The sequence below is a fragment of the Anopheles moucheti genome, chromosome 3 (assembly GCF_943734755.1).
Source record: "Anopheles moucheti chromosome 3, idAnoMoucSN_F20_07, whole genome shotgun sequence".
In the NCBI taxonomy this organism is placed as follows: Eukaryota; Metazoa; Arthropoda; class Insecta; order Diptera; family Culicidae; genus Anopheles; species Anopheles moucheti.
Genome location: NC_069141.1, coordinates 68,565,922 through 68,581,454, shown reverse-complemented (window position 1 = coordinate 68,581,454; position 15,533 = coordinate 68,565,922). Strand labels below are relative to the sequence as shown.

Genomic DNA, 15,533 nt, shown 5'->3' with positions numbered 1-15,533 from the left:
TACGAACCGAAGTTAAATTTCACTCTTCTTCGTACTTTTCGGTGGCCTGACTGTATGAATTGCTGCAAATTGAAGGGAAACGCTCTAATAGATTTTTGATAATCATCACATGGAATCTCACTACTGGAATCTGGGATAGAAGACAGACCATGTTTCTAGCGTCAATCTCCAAATACCTCTCGGTAGAAGATCCTACCACGTGTAATGTGTATACAGTTTTTTTTTATTTTCACATCGCCATAAAGCCATTCATAAACTTTATGCTTTATTTATATATCTATCGATCAACTTCGTCTAAATCTGTTGCACCGTTTAACGTTCTAAAACCATCTGGGCATTTTCTTGAACAGCTTTCAATGCATTCAAATAACATTGCATATTATTTCTTCGAAAACTTGTAGATATAATTTTCTTTTTCTTCGATGGCTTGCTGCAGTTGCAATAATGATTGCAAATTTCTTTTTTTCTTGCAAATACTAATTGCTTTGCTAAAATTTGTTTTTATCATCAAGGCGATTATAACGATTGCAGTTTCTTCCATATGCTTCTAATGTTCATTATTTTGCGCGGCTCTGATGCTCCTAGTTTTTATTACGCTATTAACGATTTGCCCATCAAGCGACTGAGTGGTCTAGCGTAAATGATACTGGATTGCTAAGCTCATGGTACCTCGTTCGGACGATAATGTACAGGTAAGTCCCTTCAAATAAAAATAAATATATTCTCTATTCTCTCTTCTTTACAGGCTTCTCTTCTATAAAATCTCTACGATGCTAAGGAGGACTCCAAAAAACAAACGATGATTGATACACACACGCACGGCCACAGAAATTCAATATCCCGGACTTTTTTTTCGTTCACAGTTTTTTTCTCACTTGTTTTGGTTCTCACAATTTCAAGCTCTCATTGCTCTCATCTCGTCATATCGCTCTCGCGTCTCACTGGTAGAAGATCGGATTTTGATTCAAGGCGAACCAAAATCCGATCCTGTCAGTTTTGCCCTGTTTTTCATGCTGTCAAATTGTCATTTGGGGTTGTTTCACAAGTGACAGTGACAGTTGCAGGGAAGAGCAACCGAGTTTGTGAAACAATTATAAATTATGTACGATTTAATACATTTTCCACGAAATTTAATTCAATTAATTCAAGTAATTCAAATTTGTGTGTTAAATATAAATATATTTTTTTCATTATATAATGGCCAAACAGGGGTGTGGAGTTCCGTCGAAAAGTTTGCCTTGCGGTGCAATTCGTGCAACGAATTGCAGAAATTACAGGGTTTCTGATTCAACTACACAACCATCAAGGTTCGAGTTATTGATTTTTAGGAATATCACAACCGAAGTTGGATTCTACAATCATGGACTCTTCCTGGTTACTGGGTACAATGCACACGTTTATCATTATTTTACTACCTTTGTCTTCGATCGACGATTGGATGGAAACTCCTCGTCAGATTGCAGAACGATAACTATGACGTTAAAAGTCTTTGAATTCCAAAGGCGTTCTTTCAACCGAACGATAACTGACTTTGGTACGGACATGGTACCGTTTTTACATTGTTGTTTTGGACCATCTGTCGAGTCGTATGTGTTGGTTAGTTATTCCGTGAATTCCGGATAAACTTCCCAACTGACATATTGTTAGTACACACTAATCTCCCTAGGTGGAGCGTTTCGTGTCTTAGCTAACATCGGAAGAACCATCATTATCGACGCACCCAAACCGAATTCCATTCCCGAAAATTTTTGGAACCAATTCATGAAAATATAGGTGCAATTAAAACCGTCGAAACCCGGAATTGCCGCAATCGACCATTTAAAATCATCAGAAGCATCGGGTCAACATAACCATTGCATTCGTCCAGAACTGCAGGGTACCATCAAAGTTGTGATCTGCGCCGTAAAATAAAAGACGGAAACTGCATCACATATTTGAACGATTGAATCGGAATCAGTTTTTCGATATTTGTGGGTATGGGTTAATTATGATTCCTACAATTCTGTAGATTCCCGAGCGAACGAACGGATAATTTTCTTCGGAGTTTGGAGTCACTTTAGCCAGAGCAGGACCATGGGTAATCACTACACCAGAAGAATTAATTTGAAGTAAATGCATCGTACCTTACTCATACAATGGGCTTTATACAAAAAAAAACATGAGCACAAAAAAACCAACAATGTGACCATTTACTTTCTCCTTTTATTCCGTGCCGCAAATTTACTCATTCCATATTTTCAGCTTCAGTTTGTTTTTCTTTTTTTGTCTGTTTTTACTCTTAAAAGCTAGTTTTCTGTGAGTGCGTGTTCTGCTTTCTTGTTTTTCATTTTCGTCATCTTACTTAGAAGCTAAAGGTTCTGTTTTTTTTTTTTCGTTTTCATCTGTTTTGTTTCTTTCCCCCCTTTTTTTCACTGTCAACACCATCTTACAGACTACAACGTTTCAATCTGCATTTTGTTTTTTGTTTTCTACTACCATTTCGTGTTTTTTTGTTTGCATTTTCATCTGTTTGTGGTTTTTTTTGTTGAGTTTTTATATCATTTTGTTGTTTGTTTTGTTTCTCCATTCCGTTCAGCTGCTCAGTTTCATCATCTACTATTCCGCTTACAACAGTATGCGTGATTTCTTCTGTCCCCTCCATTTTACCGTGTCTACATCGCGACACGCTGCTACTAACATCTTAACTTTTGGATTTTCATCTGTGTCCACCTGACTACTTATCGTGAAAACTATTCAGCACCGGCTTCCGGTTTTCGGTGAGCTGGTATTTATCTCACTTTAGTTTTAGCTTCTGATCGTGTATGTCGTCTCGTCGTGCCGTTTTCTAGCCACTAGTTGTTGTAAATCAGTTTTTGTTTTTAAATTATTATTTTCTTATTTGCTCTCCCATCTACAGCTCGTTTTCCAGCGCATTTGCTTTTTCTTCCATTCCTAAGCCACGACACATTGGTATGTTGTGGTTTTACCTAATCTGTGAGCGTTTATCGGTTCGTGTATGTGTTCTTTTCAACGGTTTTACCCATCTAAACCGGCGTTCTTCCGGCCGACGGGGGAAAACAAAAACATGATCATTTTGTTTTGCATGTTTCTTGCTTTTTTTTGTTCACTTACTGCTACTTTCATTTAACATCCTTACGTACTAAGCGATTCGAAAATAAAGACCAAAAATAAGTTTTCAGCTCCCTCCGTCCATCTGCTTCTTTCACGCATCCGTGGTGCGCATGCATGGCATTGTGTAACTGTATGTCGGTGTGTTGTGAATTCTTAATGGCGCCACATTTAGCACTGCAGTGTGTGATACTGCAACGGTCTTCCTCTACCACTTTTTCAACAGCCCGAGGCCCGGAAGCTCGGCTATGTCGCCAAAAGCACTATCAGGTTGCAATGTAATGCAAAGTTGTGTATGTGAGTGTGTATGTTTGTGTGTGCATGTGTGCAAGCGAAAAAAAAACCATGAAACAAAATTGGCAAAGCGCACTAGATGGTTTAGGAAACGAAAAAAAAACAACAAGTTTTGACACACTAGTACACAGTGTTCCTGCCTTGCAGCATGTCCCGTTTCGCTGTGGCTTGTTTCATCAAACCGGAAACGCACATTCGTTCCGCCATTTTGTTCATCATGTATAAAACAGAACCGAAGGTGGAAGCCCCGTTCGCATTTTAAATTTTTCTTCTAATATGGTAATATACGAGCGCACCGGTGTGTTTGTGTGTGTGTTCGTGTGTCTGTATGTGTGTGATATACTCCTCTACCCCCCCCCTCCCGAGCGCTAGTATCCATGGGCATTTAGGGTTCTACACACCTGCCTTTCGCTTCTTTCGCAAGACTGCGCGCGCGCACACACACATACACGACCAAACTTCGAATGGATTGCGCACACGTGTTAGTTAACCACCACAGCATGCTGCGATAGGTAAAGGATGAGTAGCAGAGTGTTCGCATAAAATCTTCATGTTGATGGAGGAAATCGAGTTAGGAAAAGTGGGAAAATTCTTTCACTTTCTTCTTCGTTTTTCTACGCACAATGTTCCGGTTATTTTTTTTTCTTTTTCCGAGAGCCGCGTGCGTGTTCGTTCTTGCGCGTTTCTTCATCTTTGTGTATGAAAAATTCCTGATTTTGTTTACTTCAAACTGCGTTTTCTTTTCTGTGTGTAGTGTGTAGCAGGAAGAATTACGATTGTTGAGGCTTGCTATCGGTTTGTTATGTTTTCTTTTTTACTTTACGCCATTCCTCACCCCAAGATCGCGTCAGTTTTAGTGTTTGTTTTGTTACGTTCCATTTCATCTATTTGCCTTTACAGTGTTAGCGAAAAACGATACCAAAAAAATTGGGAAACACACACTGGTGTCCTAGTTGAACAAACACAAATCGTTTAAGATCGCTTGATTTTCCACCCGTTCGTAATTTTGTTACTCTATCATGTACACATCATTTGCTTTAAATATTCGTTTTCCTCCAAGCTTTTCCTCTCCAAGCGGTGTAGATAAGGGGGTGTTGTGTGGAAGAAAAGGAACAAAAAAAAAACATTGCTAAACAACATGTTCCTTCCCGATCGTCGATTTATGTCGCGAATGAAACTGCATCATGCACCTCGGAACCTCATGAAATGCAATCGTTGAAAGTTCGAACGGTTGGGGAGGGGGGGAAAGCTTTTATAAGCAAACTTCTTTTCTCGCTACTACATTGAGTTGTTTGTCTGGTATTTTTTTTCTCTCGTTTCTTGCTCACTGTGTTTTTAAATTCTAAACAATTTTTTACCCTAAATATGTCCTTAAAAACTAGCAAAAATTTCATTTCATTGTTTTAACCCTATAAGCCCCACACAGCTCGTCTCCCGTGTCTGATGTAGACCCCGCAGACATTTCCTTTTCCAAAGAACGTGCGCTTACACACGCACGCACACATACACATACACTTTCTGACGTGCGCCACCACGGCCATTTACTACGTAGTGACTTCCTACTTCCGAATGTTGCATCAATCAATCCCCCATCCGCCATCGTTTCGTCGCGCGGCGCCTTACACGCCCTGCACGCGTATTGTATGTGTGCGTGTGTGTATTAGCCGATTTTAGCCAATATCGTATGCCATTCCACATCTACCTTAAACTTTACATGCTCTATAAATACGCCTAAGAGTTTCATTTTGTGTGTGTGTGTGTTTTATTCTTCTCCGTCTTATTTTTCTTCCTCTCTTAAGCCTAGTAAAACTACTACACGGTTTGCATCGTTTCATTTCATTTCAGCTACTTAATCCTGTGGGTGTGTGGATGTGTGTGGGTGTTATGCACCGCAACACTGTTTTTACTATCTCTTCTTCCTTCATGACGAAATGCCTCGCGCTCGAGTGGATTTGGTTTTGGTTTTCCTATTCTACGACACAGTTTCCATATTTCAGGCTTTTGCCCTCATTTCCCACATTCCTACCCTTTTGTTTTATTACATTATCTCGTGTTTGCTTTACGTTTTTGTTCTCTCTCATTTTGTTATGGTTGTTAGGTGTGGTTGACAGTTGTTTTGTCTTTCTTTAAATAGTATCCTTCGCATGGAATCATGTATTCATTTCATTTGTTTTCTTTTGCTTAATTATTTTTGCGCGAGTCTCCCTTTTTTCCTATTTTTGCTTTTCATCTGTTATAAACTAATCTTCGTTTTACTGCTTTCATTTCTCCCCTTTCTCGCTTTCCTATATGTTTGTTTGCTACGTTCGTACATTTTTTTTTATTTGTAAAACATTTGTCTTTCGCATCTTTTCGCTAACCCCCGTGGCTTTAGTTAATTTTCTCAAGCTGAAGTGATTTTTCAAAGAGTTTTGTTTTCTGCTTCATTTCGAAACATTAGTTTTTGAAACAATAACACAAACAATGTCACCACGATGATATAGATGATATCGAAAATAAAAAAGATTGTCAAAGAAAATTCGAAAGATTTGTAATTTGTTAATCCATCAACAATAAAAACAAACACAAAAGGGAAATTTAAAACTCTTACGCTTACGGCACCCATCAAGTCAAACGCTAACACCATCCAACCACAAAATTGGATCAATAACAACAACTTTGCGCTACTCGCAGTACTTTCAATAGTTTCCAGACACTACCACTGTCAATGATTCTAGTACAACACATTACCAAGAGATGCCAATAAGAGGGCTAGAGGGAGGGACAGAGAGAGAGAGAGAAAGAGGTGATAAAAGAGATACAACAAAGAAAGAAAGAAATTTGTCAGACTAGTGCATCCTGAATGGAAGTTTACGCTTCGTACTCATGTATATACTTTACATTAAACACACTCTCCTCTTACACCTCCTTTTTCCACTTACCAGTGACGGTGGATTGGGTAGAACGGCAACGGCGAAAACCGTTGTGAAGATGATGGGTTGTCCTTATATTCTTCTCTATCTCTTTCCTACATGCTTTTAGTAGTACAGAACCTAGTATTTTGTCTACTTGCCTAGCGAACTACTACCTGCCACCTCGAAATGCTACATACACACACACACACGCACGCTTAAAGACAATACTACACTACACGATACTATGAACCGTTGTGGGCGCTTTTGTCTAGCCCTGGCGCTTTGCACTACTGTTTCTACTACGCCTCCCTGTTCTCTGCTAGAGCGTGCTAATAAAAAGTCAAAAAACCACAAAAAACCCACCAAGGAGTGTGTACCGGGGGCGGTCTGTACCGCGCTCTCGACTAAATCTCGACTAAAGCGACTACTACTGCTGCTGCTGCTGCTGCTGCTGCTTGTGTCGCGAAACATCTCCTACGGAGTGTGGGGTGTCACCCTAGCTAAAACCCCGCCACATAAACACACCCGTACCGCGCCCCATTACGCCGCTGTGGCCTCCTGATTTTTGTATGTTCGTTTACTTATTCGGTTTGTGTTTGTCTTGTGGTTGGAAAATTTGTAACCTGGCGTGGCGTAATTCTGGTGATTCCATTCCCTTTTGCAACTATGCAACTGTGGCCGCTTACTTTCACATTCACTGTTTGCGCGTCAGCTCGTTCCTATTCCCCACCCTTTTTCTTTAAATGGTAAAAGGTAAAAATGGTTCGAAAAAATCACCGTGCAAGAAACCGTGCCACTCTGCTATAATTCTCGTTTGTTTTGTTTGTATTTTCCGCCCTGCTTTTTCTTCTTCCCTCGTTTGTATGTGACTACTAGATGCTGTGACGCAAGAAATCTTCATGTACGAATACGGCGGAGGCCTTTACACCGTAGCAGTGTAGTCTAATGCGACTAAATCAGAGCTGTTTGATTATGATGTTTTCACCTGCTGGCTCATGGTTGCGTCTTTACCGTTTCTTGACCCTTTTTTTGTTTGTTGTTGTTGGAAGATTTCTACTAAATCAGTACTATTCTAACGAATGTCCAGTCCTCCTAAACCGTGCCAATGCCAGCGCGGGCAACGTACGGCAATCTAAACGCAAACGCCACCCTTACAAGTGAGGAAACTGTTCTGTCTTTGATTTTCCCTTTTGTTTTCAGGAATGAGCGAGCTAATCTCCTCTAAATACACCAACACGCACACCTACACATGGCTCGTCTACCTAATTACACCGTTTTACACCCAAAACAGCACTCCGGTTTGTTCTACTTTAACTTCACGACGATGCAGGACGATCTTGCAGGGTTTTGGTTTTAAGACGACTAAACACACTCCACACACACACACACACAGCTCAGTTTGTTTAAATACACACGCACAACGCGTCCTTGCGTTATCCTGTCAAACAACAACATGTGGGCAACACGGAACTCGAGTCTCCCCTACCGATCGTCTGCTTGTGTTTGATTGTTTGTTACTTTTTAACTCTACATGTCTACATGATCATGTACTACGATCGGTTTCGAGTCGTCGTTATAGTATTGTATACATTTTACGCGTGTTTTTCCCTTTTTTTTTTGAGTCTTGTGAAGAGTGATGTCATTAGGTAGTTGAACGAAACGGATAACCTCTTTTACACCCACCCCCACATCCTGGGTTTTCGTATACACCGAAATGACAGTACTAATGCATTAATGCACTTATTCGTTGGGAAAGCGTTAGGGAAGGCGTTAGCGTAGGGTAAATAAAAGGGAGGTAAAAACGCCTGAAGGTATCAACGGGATGAGAGCTTCCGTATAGCGTTCTAGTGAAACACGTTTTTTGCAGACACAACTGCGACTGGTTATATACTTTGTACAGCAGTATTACAATAGTATTCACAATAGTATACCGTTTTTCTTCTGGGATAGTACGCAAATCGCCGACATAAAAGAAGAAAAAGACAAACTAACAAAAATAGGGGGGTTTTCCCTTATAAGACCCTAAAAAGCTTATCCGAGCAGTGTTCCGGAGAAAGAACACGAAAGAAGCGGCTGACCATTTGCTGCGCGCAGCGAAGGTATCAGTCTTTCCGGTGTAATGTTGCGCTAATAATTGCGAATAACTAGATATATTTAGATAGTTATGAACTAACGAACATTTACAATGCAATGGGGAGTAAGGAGGAGGGTGAGTGTCCTAGTGTAAGACAAAGAAAATTGATTAATTTCGTAATTTGATTAATAAATAAATTTCACTAGTGGTGATCTTCTTTTTTACCCCCCCACCCCCACTAGCAAAGGCCAACGTTTCGTATGAAATTAAGCAAAACAATTGATAATAGCGAATGCGATATTAGCAAGATTCTACTAAATTATCGTTGGTTGCGGCAAACGAGTAGTGCGGGCGAGACTATTACTCTGTATCACAGCATTGAAACATATTATCACATAGCTTACGTGCACCGACGACGCTAGCCGTTACCAGCGCATACAGGGGGCAATGGGTTGCATCGTGGCGCAGCCGCGGCAGGCAAAGTGTCAACTTGTGTTCTATAAATAAGCATAATATTCCATTTCATTTTTTTTTACTTCGTTTTCCTAGATCGTCCTTTGGCCGTTCGTGCTGTGCTGTTTGCGCTATAATGTTACGTTTTGTTGCTCTCTTTTCTTATGTTTTGCTCCAGCCATACGACCCGCGTAGGGTTCGCTTACACTTGCAATTCGTTTCATTTATTCCTATACGTGATTATATAGTTGCGTGTTTGTAGTATGTGATTATAGGTTGTGATTACATTTCGTCGAAGCTGCGTACGTGAAACTGTTTTTTCCCCTTTTAACGCGTTAACGGAATAGCTTTGCATTATGCTTTGGTACGTTCATTTCGGTGGCACACTAAACACTGGCAATTGGGTTACAGGCAAGAGATACGGAGAGATTGTGTGTGTGGTGGGAAGAGTTGATACTTCAATGTAACGTTACGTAGCCGATGTCCCAAGATGTATTTATGCTCCAACCAAACAGCTCATTCCTCGTTTTACCATAAACGATCAACGGTTCGACAGTTAGATGTTGAATATTGAGTATGTGTGTGAGTGTTTGTATGTTTTCCTTTTGTTTTGTTAAGCGTGTTCTTATTTGCTCGCATTCTTCAGTTCCTTAGCCTCTCGAATATGCATTTTATTTGTTGTAAACTGTGCTTCTTCTTCTGCTTGCTACCTTCTCCATTAGTTTCAATGAAAATTCAACAACTGGAAAAAGGGACTTTCAAAAATATTTGTGTAGAAAAAGTATGTTACTTTGCATTTTTGGTTTTTGTTGTTGTAACCATTTCAGCATTCTGCCACCAACCCAGTTTTGTATTCTATGTTGTGTGCCGCTGCTACACAATCGCGTTTGCGTTTTGTTATCCGTTTCGGGTTGCGCGCACCTTTTTTGTTTTGTCAATTTCTGTTCCGTGCGGCCTTGGTTTTGCTCTTAGCGTTTTTCATGTATAATCTGTTTTCAATTGTATTGTTCATGTTGCGTGTTCAAATCATTGTTCGTATCGATGGATAATGAATATATTCCTTTTTTTTTCTCTCGTCTATCATGCACTTTACGGTTGCTCACGCTCATGCGAGTTTTCATGCGAAAGTTTTCATTCACCTGCAGAACAAAACGGAACGTTTTAGTGGAAACATTTTCAATGCAAACTAGCAATAATGACAAATTGTGAAAAAGGCACAATTTTTCTTTTCTTTTTCGCCACAATGACATGTCACTCACACGGTTGCGGAATTTACGCTTCAGTGTCGAAGCAGTAGTAGTGAAACTGAAAATAAAAAAAAAGAAGAAAAAAAAAACACAGTAAGAAGGTGAAAAGTAATAAATAATAAAACAAATAAAGTAAAAAAGAAAACTTACTCCTTTCAATTTTGGCTGTACAAATCAAACCATGCGCAACACAGCTTTTTTTTCATATGCGATATTGTTTTCTTCTCCGTTGCACAGTGGAAAAGAAAACATTGCACTACGATTACACTTTAAAGAAAGTAATAATATCTCACCAAACAAAAGTAATTTTCAAAAGCGGCTGCTGGCACCAGCGCTGCATTTTCTCATTAGTTTGCCATGCTTAAGGGACGCCTCGAGCCGAGTACGATTCTCGTTCTACTCATGATCCGTTTATTATCCGCCATTTTGTTACGCGCTGCGCCTTGGACATCGCGTCCCTTACTTTTTGGATGAAGCTCATCCGAATTCACTCACTACTAATCAAACACCCACTGTTCAAGGGGAAGGAGAGCTTGGAAAATTGATCTCTGGCCCGTATCTGATCTTATATATTCTGGCCCCGGATGCAAGCGATTGCTTGCAACGGTGCCGGGCATGAAGTGCACGAAAACAAAACAAAAAAAGAGGGAAGTGACACGCGTCGTTCGACAACGTACACACAAATGGTCAGTGTGAAATGTTTTTGGAAGCTTTTCATTTGCACAATTCAATCCATGCTTTCCGTTTTGCACTAGATCTCACGTCTACGGATCGTTAGAGCCTTCGCTTTAGATTCATTTTTCCGCAAAGAACTGATTTTCATTTTCATCGGCTTTTATGCGCTATCACAATCACACCAAGGACAAACAGAAACAAAAAACAAACGGTATCAAGCGCGCTGCTGAAACAGTACGCAGAATGTGACCAAATTGAGAAGAAGAAAATATAACAATCAATTGCGGAATGCCACACCCCGCACCCACGCTAGGTGGGGCATTGCGAACATGGAAGAGTGTGATAAGGAATTGTAATAATCAGTGGAACGCAGGGGAGAAAAACAATAACGTGCACTAAAGCGCACCACGAGGGAAGAGTGTGGGGAGTCCTTCGAAAAATCCTACTTAACGTACTAAACACTCCTAAAAACTAATCTTATCAAGCTAGCACGTAATGGGCGCGCATATCCGTGTTGTCGCGGGGGATTGACTCTACTGCTTTCGAGTTTCGCGTTTTTTTTTTTCGATTGATCTACTCCTTCTCGCGCCCAACACTTTCGACTAAATCGTCCCTCTCCATCATTGAGGTTTGCATGCCACAAACAAACGAGTGTATCATTATCTTCGACCAATGAGCAGGATCCCCTTTTTGTCTCCTGATTCTTCGCAATTAAATCATTCGTTCTACGAGACTAAAATATAAACTAGTTCTTACGCTTTCAGCTTCCGCTCTCAGACTGCGCCCTCAGCGCCTTTCTTCATTTGCCTAGATGCGATCCGCACATCACTTTCGAGCTTCCCTCTGCCCCCATTCCCTACGAATCGTCCCATCCCATCCCATTATCGTCTTACACTAATGCATTTCCCTTCCCAGCTACTTCCTTACTTTTCGCTTTAAATTAACAAAGACAAAAAAAAACACATTTCCCAGGGAATGGAAAACAAAAATAAAGAAAACAATAAATTAAAATTAACTCTACTAAAATCGAGCAACACATCCATCCGGCAGGGAAAGAACAAATTCCCACAAAAACAAAACAGAACGAAAACGGAGGCGTATGGTGGATTTGTAAAACGCAATCGCACACCCGCCCTCGTTTTGTTTGCCCTAGGGTTGCGGGAAAAAGGGGTTGTTGGTTGTTGGTTGTGGTTGGCAAAATATGCCAAACACGTACACACACACCGGGAGTAGCCTAACCACTACCGTTTTGCAAGTAAGATCGACACGCTGTACGCTTCCTTTCGCAATATTAATTGGGGGAAAAAACACGATCGTTCCCGTTACAATTCGAAGACTTTGCATCGGGTTTAGTGCAAAGGCTTTCCGTGTTCTAAGCCTTTTTTCTTTTCTCATTTTTCTTCTTATTCTTCTTTGGATGATCATATAAAGGCTAAGCTTCGTTACCCTTCGGGTATGCCTTTTATATCGATTTACAACACAGTTCTTGTTTTGCGTACCCACTGGTGATCACTTTGACAGTCTTCGTGCACGATCAGGCACGATTGCAACATTTCGTCCAAACTTTCCCCATATCGCAACGTGGCAACAGCAGTGCTATTATCCTCTGCTAAACCACCTCAACTGAGGAGCATGAAGTGATGCCAAAATACATTCGAACGACCACTTGAATTACGATTTGCACAGATTGCAAACGGGACTGCAAACAAATGAGTTTGCGAACAGGTTCAAATGTGCTACATTTTATGGCAGCCTCAGAGAGAAATGTTCCAGTGCGTGTGTGAGTGTGTTCACCTATGCAAACGCTCCAATTATTAGTTTCGTCTACTATGCAATCAAAAAGAAAAAACAGGTAAAGTGCTAATCATCAGTCATTCGGGTGCATGGGGACGATCTACAGCCACTGGGTTCGTGAGGTTCGTGTCTTATCGCTTTTTACCATTCATGTTCTCACTTCTCGTTAAACTCGTTTAGGTTATTCGTTCGTACGCATTGCTGCTCGCTTAAAAAACATATCAGCTCTCTCTCTCTCTCTCTCTTGCACACTTTGCACGGTAAATTGCACATTCACCAGCGGTCTCGAGCGAGTTCGACTTGCAACTTCAATCGAACCGTTATCGTTCAGTTTGAGGTATCTTAATTCATTTGGCCTACCATGATGCGGGACAGACTGTTCTCTACCATTCGCAGTGCACTTTCCGTGCACTGTGTGTTCGGTGGCGCTTCCAATAATCTCTGAGTGTGGCCGTTGGTTCCCAGCCCAGCATTGTCTACCTTTATCTCGCGTCTTATTTGGTATTTCTCGATGCTTGCTTGAATGATCATGCAAGAATCGAGTGCACTTACATTTCGTAAGCAGATCATACGTGTGATGTATTGGTTGCTTGTAGTCTTACTATCCTTATGCGCAAGAATGTGATGTATTTCTTCCTTGTGATGTTACAAATTATCATTTCCTGGCAATGATGCATCTATGGACGTCCTATCGATTCGGTGTGGTAGGAGGACACTGTAAATGTCTGCTCGATTCTGGTTGCGATGCTACACGTTTAGTTAGCAATATACACGCGACTCTTCGTTTGTGTGAAGAAACATTGGCTCTGCTAGACGTGGCGCCGCCTACCACACGCAAAAACGACGTTGAAGCGTTTGATCAAGGTGTACGCGTTTGTCGGATTACCGCAATCTAACTCACCGCGTGCGGTAAAAAAGACGAAGGAGCTGGGTTTGTTGTTTTGTGTTGCACACACACACACACGCTGCTAGTGGCTGTCGATCACGGATATCGATCATTCATTCATGTTACCCTTTCATGTTGCTTTTTTCAAAGATGGTGACGGATGTGGTTGTTGTTGTTGTTGGTGGTGGTGGTGGTGATGGTGTGTCTTGGCTACGGGAGGGCTGGCTGGCTCATCCGGGGTGTGATCTCTGCTGTCGGTGTAAAGATCTACTTCGGAGCGTGCTGATACTGCGTGGTGTATGCTTCGTCGGGTGAAGCGGCTGTGCTTGCCTGTTCCGTATCGCCCATCTGGAGCGTGTGGATTACCGACGTCGGATGGGTCGGATAGTACGGATAGGTTGGGCTGATGTACTGCTGCTGCGGGAGAGATAGGATCGGCTAAAAAAAAAAGGATAATGCAAAACAAAAACGGTTATATTATGCACATGTTTGTTTCCACGTGTGCAGCAGCGTAACGGACGTACCGAGGAGCCAATCTGCAGTGTTGCCAGCTGTGGCATCATGCCGTACTGGACGGCTGCTGGATTATCACTGGACATGATCATCGAGACACCGCGTGGCTGCACCGGCGTCACACCATCCGTCTTGTACGGTGTACCCACGCTCAGGTGAGAAGCGGGAACCTGAACGTATTGCTACAAGGGCGAAACGATTCCACGTTACAAATGGATCGGTTTAAAAAAAATGTCACCATCCCCGCTCGCATACCTGCTCCTCGACCGGTGCAATCGCCTGTGTCATCATGTAGCTTGGCACCCACTGGGAACCGGGCACGGCATAGCCTCCGACCTGCGGTGTACTGAACCCTCTGTACGGCATGTTGATGTGCGTACCGACATTGACACCGATTCCGTTCTGCTGCATGTTCGGATCGTAGGTAACCGGTATACCTTCCGCACCCTCGCGCCAGGTTCGCGTGTTCGGATCCGGGCTCTTGAACGGGTTCTTCTTCTTCGAGCCACCGTCGGCAAACTTCACCAGCAGCGGTTCCTTGGCGCCCGGCAACTGTGTACCGTTGAAAATCTGAATAATCTGTTCACACTTGTCCCGTGATTCCATCCGTGCAAAGCCGACACCTGCAATGGAAGATGATAACATTAGTGATGGACGCGAGATGCTTTGCTCACACCGTTCGTGACCGCTCACCTTTCGACTGTGCATTCTGATCGCGCAGAATTCGGGTCGAGATGACCTGGCCGTACTTGGACAGCAGATTTTCAACGTCCGTCTCTTTGTAGTTCAAGGGAAGATTCGCGATGTACAGATTGGTAGGATCCTGTTCCTGTTGCTGCTCAGCCGGCACCACCATCGCGGGGTCCAGCGATTCCGTGCGTTGAAGAATGCGTCATATCGTTTCGGAGCAGTTTGCGTATGGCATTAAGTGTGTGTGTGTGTGTGGGTGATGTTTTAAACACGGCGTAGTGTGAGAGTGTACATTGAAAAATGGAAGGATTGTGTGTGCGTTTTTCCGTTTTAAGTAGGAAAGTGTTTTTTTTTTTTGCGTTAATACACCACAAACATAAACAACGGGAAAGGGAAGAGAAGAAAATTCATTAGTTCGGTTTTCCAAATTGCCCGTCTGCCTGCGCGAAGCTCTCTCTCTTTTTCGTTGCGTATACGCAAGCTGCTGTTTCTCGTTTCTTGTTTGGGGGGTTTTTTTTTTTTTGAAGGAGGCGAGTGGTCTTTTTTTTTTGAAATACTTTTACTGGTCTGATTTGATATACGTTTATAAGAGTAGAGAGGGGGGGCGGGGTGGTTTTTGGTGGGCTAGAAGGGGGAATGGCGCATTATGGACGGACAGAGACAGTAGAAGAATGTGTGACTGAACAGACGAGAGGCACACACATATATGGTCGCCGAATGAAAAGATGCGAATGCGAATGAATGAGATTATGCTTACGAAGAAGAGAGCAGTAGTTTGATAACAATTTTCCTTCACAACTTTTGCTGTTCTGGTTCATCAATTGGGGTAATGTTGAAGTTAAGGACGAAGGTTACATATTCGTTCGTTTTTTGCTTGTTTTGCTTTCACCGTTCCACTCCACTCG

The 15,533-nt window shown here is 42.0% G+C and overlaps 1 protein-coding gene across 3 annotated transcripts in view; it reads right to left on the bottom strand.

Moving 5' to 3' along the window:
* Nucleotides 1-10,458: 10,458 nt before the first annotated feature.
* Nucleotides 10,459-15,533, bottom strand: part of LOC128302889 (protein alan shepard) — a 207,014-nt gene continuing 201,939 nt past the window's right edge. For all 3 annotated transcript variants that reach the window (XM_053039736.1, XM_053039737.1, XM_053039738.1), the window contains 4 exons: nt 14,632-14,773; nt 14,194-14,561; nt 13,950-14,120; nt 10,459-13,863 (listed from right to left, as the gene is read on the bottom strand). In XM_053039736.1, coding sequence (XP_052895696.1) covers nt 13,693-13,863; nt 13,950-14,120; nt 14,194-14,561; nt 14,632-14,773 — 852 coding nt within the window. In that variant the 3' untranslated portion in view covers nt 10,459-13,692. The remainder of the gene's footprint in view (nt 13,864-13,949; nt 14,121-14,193; nt 14,562-14,631; nt 14,774-15,533) is intronic.